Source organism: Gallinula chloropus, assembly GCF_964237585.1.
Source record: "Gallinula chloropus genome assembly, chromosome: 13".
Classification (NCBI taxonomy): domain Eukaryota; kingdom Metazoa; phylum Chordata; class Aves; order Gruiformes; family Rallidae; genus Gallinula; species Gallinula chloropus.
This window is the reverse complement of record NC_140098.1, coordinates 10,263,421-10,281,116: the sequence shown is the minus strand read 5'-3', so window position 1 is coordinate 10,281,116 and position 17,696 is coordinate 10,263,421. Positions and strand designations below refer to the sequence as shown.

Here is a 17,696-nt window from a genome sequence, read left to right as displayed (position 1 = left end):
ACTTCTTTTCAGTTCCATCCATTTGGAGAAGGAGCTGGGAGTATTTTTGTTTCCCTCTTTCAATTCTTGCATCCACATTGTTAATGGGGAAAGTGTTCTTCCCAACATGAAAACTCACTGCACACAGTTAAGGGCTAAAATAACTTGTAATGTGTATTTTGGGGTGTATATGTAAGGCACTGCCCTGTTAATCATAATTACTTAACATGCAATGTTTGTGTCTCTGAAAAGTTAGATTGACATTCCTGTGAAAGCATTCTTTTGCATATCTAAACTGTGAATAGGATGATCACAGTAATTTGGGACTTGTTAGAGCAAGAGGATAATTTCTCATATCATAACTATATTTGTCAATCAAGTGACATTGATAGTGATTGAAATAGTGGTATCAAATGGACGATTACTCGTGATTACTGGACAATAGCTTATAGTTTTTCTGATATGCTCCCTGCTTGAAATTGAAAGTAACAAGTGAATAAGTGAACTGTGGCAATAAAGACATAAAATGAAGGTAAACAGCATAAATATCTTTAGAGCATTTGTATAGGTAGGATTCAAGTTGGTCTTATGGTTAAAATGGTTCCCTTATTTTAAGTTTTGCAAGGGCAATGTATTAGTTTAGATGATGTAAAAAATAGAACACTGTTTATACTGTTCCGATAAACAAGGCACTTCCTGTGCTGCTGATTTGTGCGGAAAGCAAGCACTCTACGTACAACACTTGATTCTGTGAGAGACTCTTGTGGACCATTTGAGTGAATTCCAACTTCATTATTCTTAGCGTTTTATTGTGACCAAAAAGGAAATTGAAATGTGGAACATGCAGCTTGTTGAGTATGGCAGTCAAGGCTTTTTACGGGATTATAAAAGTCTTTTTTATCTCAGACATCAGAAAGATTGGAAGAGTTAGGTTGTGACTTCAAATTCTGATGTAAAGCTTGTTGAAGGAGTTCAGTGATTTTTTCCAAGTCTCTGGGTGGTGTTAATTACAAAGGCTTAATATTAGATGTTAAGGAAAGAATATTGCCATAGACTAAGATTCTTGCCCATGTTTTGTTTTCCCCGCTTGAAATTAAAACCTGTCTCAGAGACAGTCTTTAAAAGCATTTAGTATACTTTAATATGTGTCCAGTCTTTCTGTTAGAGGAAATTTCATACTGTATTTTCTTTTAAACAATAAATTTAAAGACTACTTTAATTTCCCTGAAAGTAAAAGGATTTGTGAGAAGTAATTGGTCAGGACAAACTATCCATTTTTCACGTGAATAGTATGTAATAAGTGAGAGCAAGGCTTCAATAAAAACAACTTTAGGAAAAGATGTCAATAATGTACTTCACTCTGCATCATAGGAATATGAAGTTATTTAAAAATTATTTTCTATCTTATATTGGATGCTACATATATTTTCTGCATGCTGTTCTTAAGCAGTTCTGGTTTTGGTTTTTTTATTTGCAAATATTTTCTAAATCAGCTTGTGTTCTCCTTTGTATGTGCTGTATTCACATTGAATAAAACAGGCTGTAACATATTCTTGACTGGTAAAAGTGATTTATTGCTTTTTTTTCTTACAATTCTCCAATAGTACAACTCAGTTATTTGCTTACTTTTGAGTTTGAAATCAGAATACCTGGATTTGTCCCGCTGTTCTTGGAAAAACTGCTGTATTCTTTGCTACAGTATGCAATTACATGTGTTAAATATGTCAAACAAATATTAAGATATCCAACAGGAATACTTTATAGTACAGGATATTGTCTTTGGACTTGATTCATAAACTACTGTCTGTGTACAAACTAGTTTGACATAGCTACTAAATACTTTGGGGTGAACAAAACCACTCAGCATATCACTTTAAGTACGGATGCTAATACATCTGTTCAGTGCAAGAAGAAAAGAGTTGTTTCTGAAGTAAAATTAGACAATAGAGCCAATTTCATTTTTAATGCATGTGAATGTGGAGTGCTTGAGGTTATTAGTTGAAACTGAGTAACCTTTCCAGGCTTTCATCTCTTTCCTTTAAAATTTGAATATGAAAAGCATATTCAAGTCAAAGACCATCACTTTAATGACATTTGGCAGTCATTTGATTTATTAGATTTTAGAAAAAAAATTCCTTTAAATATTTCATCATTCTATGCTAATCCCAGTAATATTGCCAGCTGAAGCCGTGTACCTGTATTAGTGGAGACAGAATGGTGTGGAATTTTCTGTCATCCTAGTAAAATTTCCATGAATCTACTGAATAATAAAACAACCTTATTGAAATATTCAGATTTGGGGTTTTAGTTAAAGTGTCTTAGGGTACATAATAAAAGGAAATGTCTTTTGAAAGGAGGGGGCAAAATTACTTCATCAAATATTGAAAGGGCTTGACAGCAATGGAAATGGTTCTATATGATGGTTATTTTTACAATAGGATACACCTGCTTTTTGCTTTGATTAATTATATAATTTGCTTGTAAAAATGTAAACTATCTCCATAATAAATTAGAATAGTGATTTGCAGTTCAAACACTAAATCTAGAAAGATGATCTTTTGAACATAATTTATTATTTCACGTGACTGAAGCCTACAATAAAAAATTATCAAAATATTTCTACATAGGGGAAACAATTCCAATAAAGTTATAAACTTGAAAAGAAAGTAGTAAAAAAAAATATTTGATATTTCTAAACTCCAGCATGTTCTCTTTGCTCTTTGGAGTGACTCACTTCGAATATTCGCCCGTGTACTCCAGTTAAATCGATGAAGCTTCTTAAAATTGATCTGTATGCAAATAATATAGACCTTGCCAACCAGTATGAAGCAATTTCATATTGGCAACAAAAAAATGTATTTTTCGTTAAAGGTAGTAAGAAAATACTCTAGTGAAGGACAATTGTGTTATTACTTCTATTATCATACTGTTAATATGAAATGTTTATTTTAAGTAGAAAAGTTCAGTCAAGGAAGTTGAACTCCATATAAGTGCAGTGTTATTTTACATGCCTAACTACTCTTGAGTTAATGGATTTTTATTGAACTGTTTGTATTCTGCAGTAGGTATTGAGTCTAACAAGCACCTTTTATTTGGAAAACTTTGGTACCTGATATTATTACAGGATCAGCATACAAATAATTTTGCTGTGTAACTAAAAATGGCAGCTGAAATTTGTGGTTCAGCTATTGTTTGTATGTGGCGATAACCTTAACCTAATCTTCTCCAGCAGAGTATGACTATTGCAAAAATATCTTAAACGTCAAATGTAAATTACTATCTGTTGCAATAGCATTCTTAACTACAACCCCTGAGGCCTTAGAGTCTCATTGTTTCTCTGTCAAAATCAATTGGTGTTAATCATACAAAATAACAAATGACTTACATGTATGTATGTGTGTTGGGTTTGTGTTAACACTTCAAGCAACACAAAGTAATTTATCTTGTTTGTGCTCTGTTTTTTAAATAGGCAACTGAAAAAATCCGGATTGAGATTTTATCGTTCTGCCTTACCGAGCCACGGATTGTGGCAGATGAGACAGTGCAGCAGCTCTTTGTAGAATGCAGATTGAACAATTGTCTTGCAGAGGAGACCCCACTGTCACTTCGAAAACCAACAGGTGGTCAGAGGATTCACTATAACTACAGCAATGGTAAGTGTGTTGTATTCCTGAGTAGGCTTCTTCCTTCTCTTGAATTCTGTCTTATGAAAATGTCTGACAATAAAACCTGCTTTCTCTTTATATTATACTTGCATTTTCTGTCTGTTTCCCTAATGCATTGGGAAATATTATAGGTTGCTTTTAAGCAATGAGGTAAGTAGGCAATTATCAATTATAAAATAAGTTATTGTAGAAGGCTTGTGTATGAAATGGTAATGTAACAGTACATTCAAACTTGCTGCTAGATTTCAATATTAGGCTATATGTATCTAAAACCTAGATATTCTTTGTAAAAGAGGTGGCATAGCAATTTCTCCATCGGTACATGGTAATACAGCAAAAGAAAAACATTCTATGTAACCATGGGCACCTAAAATATAGTGAAAAGAGAAAATACAGAATTGGACTTAATCATCACTTGGGAATATTCAGTGTTCCTTTTAATAAGCATTTTTTTAAATGGGAAATTATTCAGCCCTGTTTTATACTAATATTGCTAATTTATTTCATAATACCTAATCCTGCATGTTCCATATGCTATTCTCTAATAAATGAACATTTGAAAATACTTTATGCTGGTATGCCATGTAATTTACACCGATAGTATACACAGAACTATTGTAATAATTGATAATTCTCTTAATAATTTTTCCAGCTATTTCATTGTATTTCAATTATTCATTAACCTCTTCTCCCCCCACCCTTAAAGTCTGTTTCATTTGCGATTCACTTTGTGTGCTTCATGTTGGGTTTCACTTAAAGTATTGCATTTGTAGCTGAGAGTATCCCAGAGCAGGTGAATCAGTTTGATATTTGTGATACATCACGGATACAGATAAATTAAGCATTCTTTTTAAAAGAATTTTGTGTAAGTGGCTTTGCAAAAGTGGTGTTGCAATCAGATCTTAACAATGGCTATCATCTAGAAACCTGATTTTTAGGAGACTTTCCAAAGAATTTATTCATTTATATTCTCCTAATACTCAAACTCTTGGGTTACCCCATAGCAGAAGACTGGAATCCCTGATAGATATCATATCAACCATGGCTAGAGTGAGACTGTCTATTTGAGAGAGAATATAGAGGACAGGGCACAATCTCTTGACCTTTGTGACTCTGAGAAGGACCATCTTTCTCAGGCTTTAGAAAAAGAAACCCCACCGCACAAAAATTAGTAGCACTTCAAACTCTCTCATTCACTGTTTACTTCCATTGAAACAAATGGGATTTGGGGCATCAAATGCTAAATAAGACATCAGATAACTAAGAAATCATAATAAAGAGTTTGAGTGGTAGAAAGTTATCAAAATATCCAAGAATGCTTCCAAACACTGCAGTCCCATAAATTCAAAACAAGTGTTACTTGCCAAATTGAGCTCACACCATGACTCTGTCCTGTCATTTGATAAGAAGGAAGGATTCCGATTTTGGGGGGTTTTTTTTGTAAGGTTTGTTTTGGTGTGGTTTGACTTTGGTCTTAGGGTGTGTTACAGGTCATACTAAGCAATGAATTCCTGAGTATAACTCAGATGGGTGTTAAGGCCTTGTATCAGAAAGCATTGTTGTACTACTTTGTGGTTATTCTTTTTCTCCACTAAGGCTCAACAGTGTATAAGGCATATTTTCTTCATCATTGTGATGAAACTCTGCTTCAGCATGTAGTCACTTAGTTTTGTAGAAAGTGAACTAGGAAAAAATATGCTGTAACAGAACTGACTGTTAATGTTTGGAATTGCAGTGATTTTTAATGAGGCTCCAGGGTCAGTGTAATCTTCAGGTTTTAATTCTTTAGGAAAAACTTTTAAAATCTAATTTTAGATGCACACTGTCACAAAGTTAATTTTGAATTATTTTTGCAATTAATTGGTTAGCAATAGGAGACATTCCATGCCTAGGAGCAATGTTATAATACAGTTCAAGCAGTACTAAGGGGTGATATGAAAGCATGTTATTCATCAGGACCTAAAAATACATTTTTGCTTTGGTTAATCATTTTCCCCTGACTTGAACAGAATTCTTCTGCTGAATGTTTTACTTCTTAGTCTGATTTCTTTCCACTGAGTGAAATGAATGTAATCTCTTTAGGTTTGTAAATAATTGTTTTAGATATAGAATTAGTAAACTTAGGAAATTCCATTTGGGGTGCTTATGGGGAAGGGAAGAATCTGTTGATGTGGCAGTTTCTTTGAAGTTCTTTGCCTGTCCATCTGTCTCCCTGCTGCCTCCCCATCACTTCCTGTGGTGGCCCCAGGAGCAGTTGGCCATGAGAGTAGCACATGTGGGAAGTCATCCACATGCCCAAAAGACTAGCAGATGGCAGTAACAGCTTCTTTTAACCTGTCTAAGAAAGTAAGAATGTTGTGAGTGGAAACAGGATTCCAAGATTCCAATGCTTTGCTTTTTGTTAATAGAGAAAAAGGTGTTAAGTTTGCAAATTCCTTTGGGTGAATGATTCAGGTAGCATTTGTAATGGTCGTTTTCTGGAAGTAACTAATTTCTGATAGCAATTCTGCTGGGCAGGTAAGACCTGAGGAACGATATGGAGAGAACTAGTAGCTCTGGAAGGCGTGCTTCCTAGAAAGACTGCTAGAGATACATGTCCCTCTGGAAGGAATTAATTGTTATCTCTCTCTTATACTCCTGTATTCCAAGTCTCTGCTGTATTACAGTGCTCTCTGCCTCTTGGTAGAACTGGTAATTCCTGTTGCTACAAACAACTTTATTTTGGGCAGTAGAAGAGAGTACAAAGCACTTTCAAGATTTCTGTTCAGCACATAGGAAAAGGAAACCTTAATGTGATGTGGACAGTGGAAAAAAAAGTGGGTTTGAGTACAGTGGCAGAGTAGAAGGGGCTGAGGCATATAAATATGAAAGATGTTGGAATTGAAAGACAGACACATTTCTAGCTCTTCTTCCTGCTATCAAAAAAAAAATTCTTTTAGAGCTATGTTAGCTTCTCAGAGGGTTATATTCATTATAGCTCTGTCCTCATTTTTTTCAGATGCATTTAAAAAAACAAAATTCCTCTAGCAATATTTTCAATTTTTGCATTCAGTTTTTATAATCTTTCACAGCAGTTTCTGATACTTGTAGGCTGATACAATTTGCAAGACAGAAGCTGCTCTCCTAGGGTGCCCAGTAACTTCTTAAAAAAATTCCTGAAACCTTGTTTCTTATTCTTATATCCTTTTTTTCCAAACCAAGGCTATTTTTCACTCAAGGTCATATTAATAGTACAAAAATTAGAAGCTAGTCCTTGTGTTTGTATTATAATTTAAAACAATAAAAGGCTTTCAGGACACTCATATGCACTCCCTAGACTGTGGATTTTCTCCAGTCCATTGGTCTAGATGCTTCTCTTATGGAAATATTGTGGCAGGAAAGGAGGATTAAATTACCGAGGCTGTCAAAAAGGACAAGCACTCTGCCATACATTATCATTATCACTAGCTTCCTCAGTGGAAGAAAATGCAGTAAATCACTTCAAATACAAAGCAATAAAGACCACTGGCTCTTAAAATCATGACTGCTATTGCCATTAACAGAATATGACAGCTATGTGGCATGCTTAGATGCTGCTTGTATCTTTTTTGACAGTGTGCACATAAACCTGCCAGTGACACGCCATTAGATCACATGACCTTTCAAATCTGATTCAAACATTGTTGCTTTTCCTTAGGAAAGACAAGGGAAAGAAATGTTTAGTTTTCTTTGTTCTTTTCTTCATGATCTTTCTTCTAAAAGATGAAAACCCGTTGATAGCTAATTGTTTTATGCCGATTTGCTTTGCAGTGATACATGTGGATAAGGCAAATAATCGAGCAAGAAGAGAGTATCTCAAGTCTATGCTTCTAGAACCAGATCTCCATACTGACAGGTATATGTTAGCACTGAAAAAGCCTATAAAAGGTCTTATATAATGCTTATAGTTTGCCTTGATTTTATTGATATGGTATCCCTGAGAAGGTAATACATAACTAACTAGAGAAAAAAATTTCAGCTGGGAATCCCACCTACATTCTGATGTGGCAATTGATGTACCTTTCTTCCTTGAGTAGGTTTGTGTGGTGTGGAATACTGCAACCTGTCTTAATGTTGCTTCTGTGCTGTGTTTAACTTCTTTAACAAGCTCCTTTTGCAAAAGAGAGATTCCATCATCAGCATTCTATCAATAATGTATTTGAAAAGCACATATCTACTTGATGGTAGAGTAATACATCTGATGTTTTCTGAACTCAGAGTACTAAAAGGAATGTAAAAGCTTCAGAAAGTCTTCCTTGGGCCTAGAATTTCCAAAAACCTATGTATACAATGGTAGCAGGCAGCTATTATATGTGTATCTATTAGAAAGAGTATAAATTAATCTTGTCCAAGCTCATACAAATAAATGTGTTCTTATTCAATTTTTTTGATTGAGATAACACACACATTACTTTAGAGAATGAGTGACATCTTTCGATTCGCTTTCCTCTTGAATATGTATATTCATTAAAATGGAACAATTATTAATTTAAAGATCATTTAATTTGCACAAGAGAATCCTGCTGATAGTATTTCAAGTGTAGCAGTTAGTTGTAAATCTTTTAAATACATATTTATTCACAAATCACTTGGTAGTAAGAGAGAGAGAGTGATCTCTCCTCATTCCATTTTCCTTCTAAAGCTGCATTTCATGTCTTGGCCAGACAACAGGTTTTACTGGAATGGATGAGGGAACACCATGAAATGAGTAATTGTTGGAATGGATATACTTTACCAAAACATTGTTAGCTTTGCAGATTTAAAATGAAAAAAAATTAGGTCATTGTCTTCACTTACTAGAGAGGCAGAAGACTTCCTGTACTGTATAGATTAGGAAAGTGGGCAAAATATTCTTTTTCTGAGGGATAACTCAGTGAAGGAAAATAGTATAGTCTGTGGCTGTGATTTCAGCTGTAAATACTTAGATGTCTATACTAAATCTTTAACAAACCCAAGGTAAAAACAACAGGAGCAAGCTTTTTACTGCAACAGAAACATTCATCTTTTATGTGTGCTGCCCTGGTACTGTTCTCTGTGTTACTGGGTAGGTTGTTTTCTGCATTTATTGGTGTGCCTCGTTTGGTCTGAGGTGAAATTCCAACTCAGTGTTGACTAAATAGCAAGGCAGGAAGTTCATCAGGAGTCAAGGTCCCTACTTTATCCCAGCAAGAGGACCACCAAGAAACAAAATTTATGGAAAGATTCTGCCTATACACCAAATGTTTTCTCTTGCATTTTAAACCTGGCCTGGTTATATCTTCAACACATGTTTTCTATCACAAGCCTTACCAACTAATATCAGAGCTTTTTCAGCTGAAACAGGAACTGAACTAAACTAATGCTTAAAAGCTCAGGAAACCAAATTATCAGGGATATAAATATCATTGGAAAATTGCCTGCACATGGTTTAGCCTGACACTTTATTGGTGTTCGCGCTAGGCCAGATTATAGGAGCATAGATAGTGTATAATATATATTTGGGGTGTTTTAAGCTTTCAGGGGAACTTCCTACATCATCACACTAAATGTGGTTGGAAATTATATTCATAATATTGGTCCTTATTAAAACATAAATTAATCGATAAATCATGCTATTTTTGCTTTCCAAAATAATCACTTTAAGGAATGTCCCTTGAAAAAGATAAATACTGCCAGGTGTTAAAAGAGATATTAATATAATACAGAAAATCATAGTTAACCCAAAGGTACAAATATAGCCTAGTACTACTGTTGAAACAGGAGCCAACTTAGCCCTTTATATGTTTTAGTATATGCTTATAAATAAATAAATGTAGATTGACTATGTTTATTTCACAGAATCACAGAATTGTTTAAATTGGAAAAGACCTTTAAGATCATTAAATCTACCACTAAACCATGTCCCCAAGCACCACGTCTATGTGTCTTTGAAATACCTCCAGGGACGGTGACTCCACCACTTCCCTGGGCAGCCTGTTCCAATGCCTGACAACTCTTTGGTGTGTTGAGAAGGGGTTTACTGTTCATTAAAAGATAAGATTTCAAAACAAAGCTTTTTCTCTTCTTCAATTTAATTTCTTGTTAAGGAATCATTGTGTTATTAGGTATGCTGATTGTAGTTCCACATTTTAATAAAGGCTGTAGTGGCAGAAAGCACAAGAATTTTCAGTGTTCAAAAAATATGCTGCTAAATAGAATGATATAAAATATTTGAGCATAAGGTAGTAGGAAACTAGGAAGACTGAAATTCTGTTCAGGTTAGTAATTGTCGCACACCACAAAGATGGTTCTGCTCTTCTGACAAGCATCTTTGTCTTTATGTTTTCAGACAGACAATGTTTCTATCATTATTATGGAAATTTTGTCAGAACAGGTGCTTTTTTATAGCTGTATTGTATGACATGAGTAGCCTTTTTGTTTTCTTTTTCTGAATAATAGGGATTTAAATTACATTCCATATTCATGTTATGAATCTCTACTTACAAATGCTTGTAAAACTAAAGGAAAAACTTATACAGAATTATTCTTTTATGTTATTATATGATATTATCCATAGTTATTTACTTATATGTTCAAGTCTTTAAATCAGTTAATAACCAGAGGCATTTGTGATAGTCCATTTAAATTGCTGAAACTACTTCACCATCCTGTTTGTATTCTACTGTTGCCTTTCAGCATTCTAAGAGTGTACAAATTTGGGTCATATAGAGGAACTTAACTCATTTCTCATGCCAGATTGTACTTGTGGTGCCTGCAGATCTGGTGGTGGAGTAGATGCTTTTCTGACGAATGTCAAGAGAGACATATGTGAAGAATGGAGGAATCCATTTTTCTAGGAGTCACCCTGCTGTGATAACAAGAGTGAACAGGTTTATGCAAGAGGTTTGCAGGCTAATCCTGACAGGTGCATCATTTCTTGGTTTGAAATGATTGTTACTCCAAGGAACTAATGATAGGAACTCATTGTTCTCCCAAGTAACCAAATCTGTGCATCCATGTTATAGAAGTATAAAGTGTGGGTAGAGTGTTAGCTGCACACTAATATACCGCATTAATGCGCAAGCTTTTCTCCTGGCTGCTTAACTGTGACTGATCTTTGGAATAAAGAATTAGAAGCAAATTTGCCTACATCACAGCTTTGTCCAGGCACACTGAATTCCCTGCTGGTGTTAACATCTTTTAGTGTTATAACAACAATGACAAGTATTTGTCCATTGCTTCAATGTAAAGCATATTTCAAGCTTCAGGCAATTACTGGGTTTTTTCCTTCTCCTTTGGCCCTTTATTAGAAACTAAATTAAATTCGTTTAGTTCTCTAGGCTTTCTTGCAGGGGTTCGGCGGGTATCTTCCCACACAGTACTTCAAACAGGATGTCAAGATTTCTTCTTATCCTGTCAGTAGCCATGGGATTCCTGCAAGGAAGTGAATGCTGATGCCTGATGTGAAAATAAGCTAGGGAGGAAATCTAGGTTCCTAGAGAGAAGTATAGAGAGGAGCACTATAGGTAGATTTAGGTAAGAAATCGTAGTATGAATTGATATTCCAAATTACATCAAAGTTTCTCATGTCAGTGAGGCAGTGTTAAAGTAAGATGGGACACTAGCTGCACATTTATATGTTCCGTGCTGAAGCAGAGTGAGTACTCTGTTTATGCACATTATGTTCCAAGGCAACATAAACTGTTCAACCTGAAAACAAAACTCTTGCAGTTTTTGGTAACTGGAGAAAATAAGTTAAAACATAGTGACTATTGTATTTTATTACTTTCTAAGCTTAAAGCAATTGTATTTTTTTTTTAAATATAAAAGAGTGATTATTCTCGCAGGCTACTAGTTGGAGTAGTCTTAAGGGATCCAGAGTTTAAATCTCCTCCTTGCTGATTAGCAAGAAAGATTTAATTCAGTAATATGATATTTAGGCATATTGGAGCTATAAGGTGTGAGATCTGTTCGGTCTGTGTTGTTGAAATTTGCCCCATGCATGTAAAATACTTGCATAGGATTTGAACCAGAAAATGGATCAGTATGAATGACTCTGCTTTGGTTATAAGGAAGTGTCCCAAATGTTACCAAGCCTGATTTTAGTTTATGTTTTCATATAAATTTTGCAGTAGTTGGTACTCTTAATTGATTAAAAACCAATACAGCACTAAACTATCACCGTCTCAACTGATGAGCTGGTTTATCCAATTGATTTGATTTAACATTGACACCGAATCTTAACAAAAATGGACCTGTTCTCATTATCTACCAGTTCTATCAGTTATTCTTACAATTTTTATTTCACTTAAGAAATACATAGATGTGTAAGAGAAACACGTTTCTTGATTGAGTTTTGGGTGTTTTGTTGGTGCTTAGCTCTGTGCCAAAATCTTGTTAGATCCATGGTATTCAGTCAAGCAACCTGCTCTTGGAAACAGTTGTCATATTTTTCTTTTTTGTCTCCACAAATATTTTTTAAAGACACATATTTTTGATGGGCATCTGGCTTTACTGGCAAACAAATATTTATGTATCTATTTTCTATTGTAAGTATTTGCTTGTAAAAGCCAAGCACAAAAATAAACTACTATAAAAGCATATTGCATTTGTTGTTACATTTACAGTCTTTTAGGAAGATTTGATTATCTTTTGTCTAACATATCCTTTCCTGCAGACTTGGATTTTATGCTGTTTGATTATTGCTCATTTGGAATTACACTTCACTGTAAAATTTTTAGACTGTAAAGCTTACAAGCATTCACAGTTTAAACAGCATTGCCAAGACATACCAAAAAAGTAGCTAGCTCTGAATTCCTGTCGTTTTGTCAGTCTCAGTGTTTTTGGCCGCAGCACAAGCCACTAACTCAAGTCAGCTCCAGCACAATACAGGAAATAAGTGTTGAAAAGAAAAGCCATACTTGGATGCAATGAGTGTAATTTAAGCTCATGGAAGAAATGCCAATATTTTGTTTAGTTGTTCGCCTGGACAAACAGACTGTGTTTAGTCAGCCTGGTAGATGCTCAAAAGCCTTTGTTTCCAGACTGTACTCACAGGTAGCTTTTTCCTGTGGAACAGAATAATGAAGATAAAAGGACATGTATTGGTCAGAGGGAACAAGTGCAGGATAATTGCTGTGTAAGGTCCAACTTGAAATAATGAATACACAGGACAATGCTACAAAGATAATACTTTGAGAGAAGTCACTTTGTGGAGTGTATTCTTGGCTAGGATATGGTCCCTAAGTATCTTAATGAAGTGTGAAAATTCTCCATAACTTTCAGCTAAATATTTTACACTTGGTGTTTGGAAAAACTTACTTCATTGAATATGGCTAGTATTTCTGATATCAGGAAAATGTTTGATATTGTTTGTATTTCTCAGTTATTTATCCCATGTCTCCTATATCACATAATGTAAAGCCAAGGAATTTCATGGCTTAAAACTTAGTAAGGCTAGATTTGTGTTGTCAAGGGATGCAGACCAGAGAGAATCTAATGCAGAGAAGTTACTGCTAATGGTCTGATATTCACAGTACACAGATTTTTTTAGGATGGTTTTGAGAACTGAGAATAATATTTGGTCATATTGGCTATTGCATTAGGGGTAGGTACCCCTGGAGCACATCTTCAGTTTAGTTTAGTCCAGTCCAACAGGAATCCAATTCATGTGTTCTAAGACTACTGTGCAAATAATGCACCATAACTGAGGAGAATGGGAAAGTTTTATTTATAATGATGCTCCACATCAAAGCTGAAATAATCATAGTGGGTCATCTTAAGTGGCCAGACTGAATTCAAGTTGTTGACTTTTTTTACGTGTTTATGGTATTAAAAGATTTTAACAAAGAAATATAATTGCATCTAAGCCTTCTGTTATTGCTTATGAATTGTTTTAATTTCTTCATATCAAGTAACTTGCATGGAATGGTCACCAGGTAAAAATTTTAAAAACCCCAGAACCCTAACTGTATTTTTAGATAACTTAGAAATGAGTTTTGCTGTAAGTCTCAAAGTACCTAGGTGCAATTGTGATTTTTTTTTACCTAGAATGGCTTGAACAGTTGATCTAGCTAAAAAAACCTTGCAAGTTTCAAATGAGAAAAAATCTTTGATCCTTAAACAACTCTGCCTGTCACTAGTATATTGACGGGAATTGTGCCACAGGAATTGGTGCTAAAGAAGGGGGAACAATTTAAAAGTAAGGGTCTCAGACTATTCTTGTCATGGAAAATGTTGAATATAATTGATAAAGAGTTCTGGTTTATGCTTAACTGGTAAAAGAGTGTGGTTTTATTAGCTTGACTTTTTTTTAATTTTTAGCTAAATTTCAAGCCTTTTTGAAGGTATCTATCCATTTTGGTTTTTTATGCCTAGTGTACGATTTACAGTGGTCAGTGATCCTCCAGAGTATGAACAGGATCTCGAATGTGAAGATATTGGTTTTGCTTGTGTTCGTTTGAGAGAGATATTCCAGAATCAAAGAGATATCATTGAGCAAGATGTTGATGGTAAGTGTTAGAGATGACTTTGTTGTAACCTTTTGTAGCCTAAAAGTTATCTGTGCTGAATTTCTGCTTTTCTCTGCGAGCTTCACTGTGCAAGTGATTGTCTAATATTGTTTCAATATTCTTTAATATTAACTAATGGCTTCCACATTTGTTTGCAGACATCTGTAAAATCAGTCTACTATTTTTATTCCTTAAAATCTCTTTAAAAAAACAAAACCAAAGAGCTTTCCCAGCTCATAGTAATTAGTTTATAAAACCTAAGAATTTTCAGGACATGTCCAGTTACTGTAATGCTCTATTTTGCACGGCATACTTCATGCTAGTAAAACAATAAATATTTATTTTGTTATTAAAATTTATGTCAGTAATTCTGTATTGCTAATGTCCATATCTTGTTTGAAATTAAGTTATGACCTCGAGCTGCCCTCCATATGAAACCTGTATCTGAGACCATACGAAGTGCTGGTGGCTTTGGTTAGGTATCAGTTTAGAGTAAACATCCTTCTGTAACAGACTGTGACCAAACGTTAACTGTGACTCATTAAAGCAAGATGAGGTGAGCAGGAGGTATGGAATCTTCCATTTGCTTCTTGTTAAGACTTTTTTTAACACTGGTAAGACTTGAGAAGGTCTCTCTGTCCTTTGATAGACAGTGAAGAAAAATCTCCTTGCTTAGACTTTCCTGTTCCCCAAGGTAGGAGGGACATGGTTATCAGTGTTGCATTCTTGCCTAACATGTTCCTCTACACCCAATTCCCCATTATGGTAAAAGTCAGTGAAGGAACTGGGAGTGTATCTGTTACAAAACAGTTACTGTCCTATAAAGGAAAGTGAATCAGCTTGATTGCTAGACACAGTGTGCTCTTTGCAATAGCAAGAATTCTGGTTAGCCTTAGTAGAATGCCAAGCTAATGGGACTTTGCTACTTCAACTTCTGTGTCTAATTACCATACCTTGAGTGATGGCAGGACTGAGTCGTGAGGGAAAGAAATAAGCTTTCTTATCCGTTTCCATTATCATGCATGATTAGCATCCATGCTGTAGCTGAAGTACTCAAAGTATGCATCAAAGTTCCAGGAACACGATAAGGGAAATTCTAAGAAGAATCAAATTTCCATACCCTGGAAAAATAATACACAGATTTGATGCACTTCTTACTGTGGTTGAACCGCTTAATCTTTTTCCACCAATAATTTTTCTCTGAGTAGTTGTATGAAAGCACATCTCTTCCAAAAGAGTATTCCATAGTCTCCTCCCTGGAAAATTGTTTTTGTTCTGGATTTTATGGCCGTAATTCTTGTTTTTTCATAATTCCTATTTGATAAGATTGATAAGTGCTTTAAGTGCAGTTTTGTACCCTTGAAAGTCACCTCTTAAGACTTGTAGTTGTCACTGGAGATAACTGTTGTGATAGGAAAGACTAGTTTTTGTTACTAGTTCTTGTTCTGTCAAAAGGTAATAATTACTATGTAGTGGCAACTACTTCAGTATTGTGAGGAGCATTTTCTCCCCAAATCATAATACGTTTGAACCTATTTTTACTTTATGTACATTATGGTCTATGAAAGTAATACCAATAGAAATGCTTTTATTCCTATCCAGACTACTTCTCTTCCCTGCAGATGCCATACAGTTTAGGGGTGTTTTTTTTGTTGCATCCATAACCATGTTTTCTGACAACTTAGAACTTTTAGAGAATCAAAATGCATTTTACATGAATATATGTCAGATCATGGCAAAAGCAGAAGACAGCAGTATATTATTATATTATTTGTTCTCTGAGGTGTACACTGGTTTGAGAGAAAAAGAATAGACCTAGACACAGGGAAATTCATAGGACACTACCACATGAAGATCTAATAATTCTTAAGCGTGATACCATAAACTTCATTCTGTTTGAGGACTGCAAGCATGTATCTCTTCATATCTTGTTCCTTTCATTGCTGATTGTGTGAGAGCGGCCTACATGAAATCTGAAGTAGTTAAGTCAATGGCTAAGCAAAAGACTGCATGAAAAAGAGCATAGACAAGATGTATGACAGTGTGTTTCAGAGATAATATGACAATATTTAAACTGAGAAAATAGAATTAATGTTATCTTCTGATATCATTAATTACAGTTATCCTGCTGTTCTTGTAAGTAAAAAAAATGATGTTGTCTGAAGTCTGCTCTTTAAGTTGACAGTCCACTAAGTGATTTGTCTTATACAGAATGGCTTGGAACGCTGAGAATATCATCCAAACTGCCCTATAATAGTTTTATCAACAGCGTAAATGATGGAAAATTTATCCTATGGTTTTCCTTCTCCAAACCATCTCTGAGCTGTCCCAGCAGCATAGACGTTGTAGCATGGAGTAGCACTGCATGTCCCAGGGTACTTATCCCAGTTTATATACTAAATACATAACCTTGCCATTTGTCTGCTGTATAATTTGCTTTGAAAAGATATGCTGTCAAGATTACTTGGTTTTATTCAAATTCCTTCTAGACTTATGTGAGGCAGCCTCATTGCCTTTTATGCAGGACTGGGAAAGAGCCTCAATTTTGACTGTTAGCAGCATGTTTTTAATCACAGCAGCAGAGATTGTGGCCCTCTGGGCTTACTTAAATACTGTAAAAGACTGCAATTTTAAATCATGTTAGCTAATTTCTGTAAAATAGAAGTTTTAAATACTACTTTGAAACTCACATGCACAAAGATGAAGGTAGTTAAATAGTTTAGTCTAAGGGAAACACCATTTTTTTCCTACGCTTCGCTGTTTTACAGCACATAGTCTGGAATTAAACTAATGTTGCAGTGCACCAACTAGAAAAAGCAATTAACTATTAAAATACTAATAACTGTCTTGGATGGCTTAATGACTTAGACCAGTCATACACATAGTGTAGAAAATGCATTAATTGGTATATTTTTTAACCTAATACTATTTATAAGTCTGCACATGTCTTAATAGAGTTCAGAAATCTCTATTTATGTCTTGTGAATAGTAATTAATGTATATAGGCAATTACCATACAAATAGTTTTCTGTATTTAAAAGTTCATTTTATTGAGGTACATTCTAGCTCTTAGAGTGGTCAGTTTCCAGTAGGCTAAGGGCCTGAACTGGGAGATTTCTTTTTTATTTATTATTTTTTCTCTCTTTTAAGCATACGCTAGGTGCCTTTTAATCTGTCCAAGTGCTAAGGAAAATTATTAGAACAAAAGCAAAACCTTAAATGAAATTGCTGAAGCTATTTTCTGATGTTTCTTTTCCAGTTTTCGATGCACAAGATGATAGCAGGGTAATTGGAAAGCTCAAAGTAACAGTGGAAGCCCTCCATGTGCTGCGTGCAGTCTATGAGGAATGCAAAGATGACTAGGAGGCATGAAAGGGAAGTTTGCCTACAGAAGTTCCTTCTCGCAGTGTAAATACATGCTTGATAGTGCTTCAGAGATGAGATCTTTGTAATTCTTACAGTACATTTAATGTATAATTTATATGAAAAGGACGCTTGATTTGTAGTTGTAAAGTTTTGTATACTTTTCAGTCTGTTCGTTTTTTTATTTCCCCCCTAAGGCTAA

The 17,696-nt window shown here is 34.8% G+C and overlaps 1 protein-coding gene across 1 annotated transcript in view; it reads left to right on the top strand.

Annotated features, from left to right (window-relative positions):
* The window catches only part of RPGRIP1L (RPGRIP1 like), a gene marked incomplete at both ends in the record, with an annotated part of 65,567 nt that extends 48,073 nt beyond the window's left edge, over positions 1 to 17,494 (top strand). The window contains 4 exons of the mRNA XM_084270200.1: positions 3,449 to 3,632; positions 7,434 to 7,518; positions 13,998 to 14,131; positions 17,391 to 17,494. Of these exons, the coding sequence (XP_084126326.1) occupies positions 3,449 to 3,632; positions 7,434 to 7,518; positions 13,998 to 14,131; positions 17,391 to 17,494 (507 nt within the window). The remainder of the gene's footprint in view (positions 1 to 3,448; positions 3,633 to 7,433; positions 7,519 to 13,997; positions 14,132 to 17,390) is intronic.
* Positions 17,495 to 17,696: the final 202 nt, after the last annotated feature.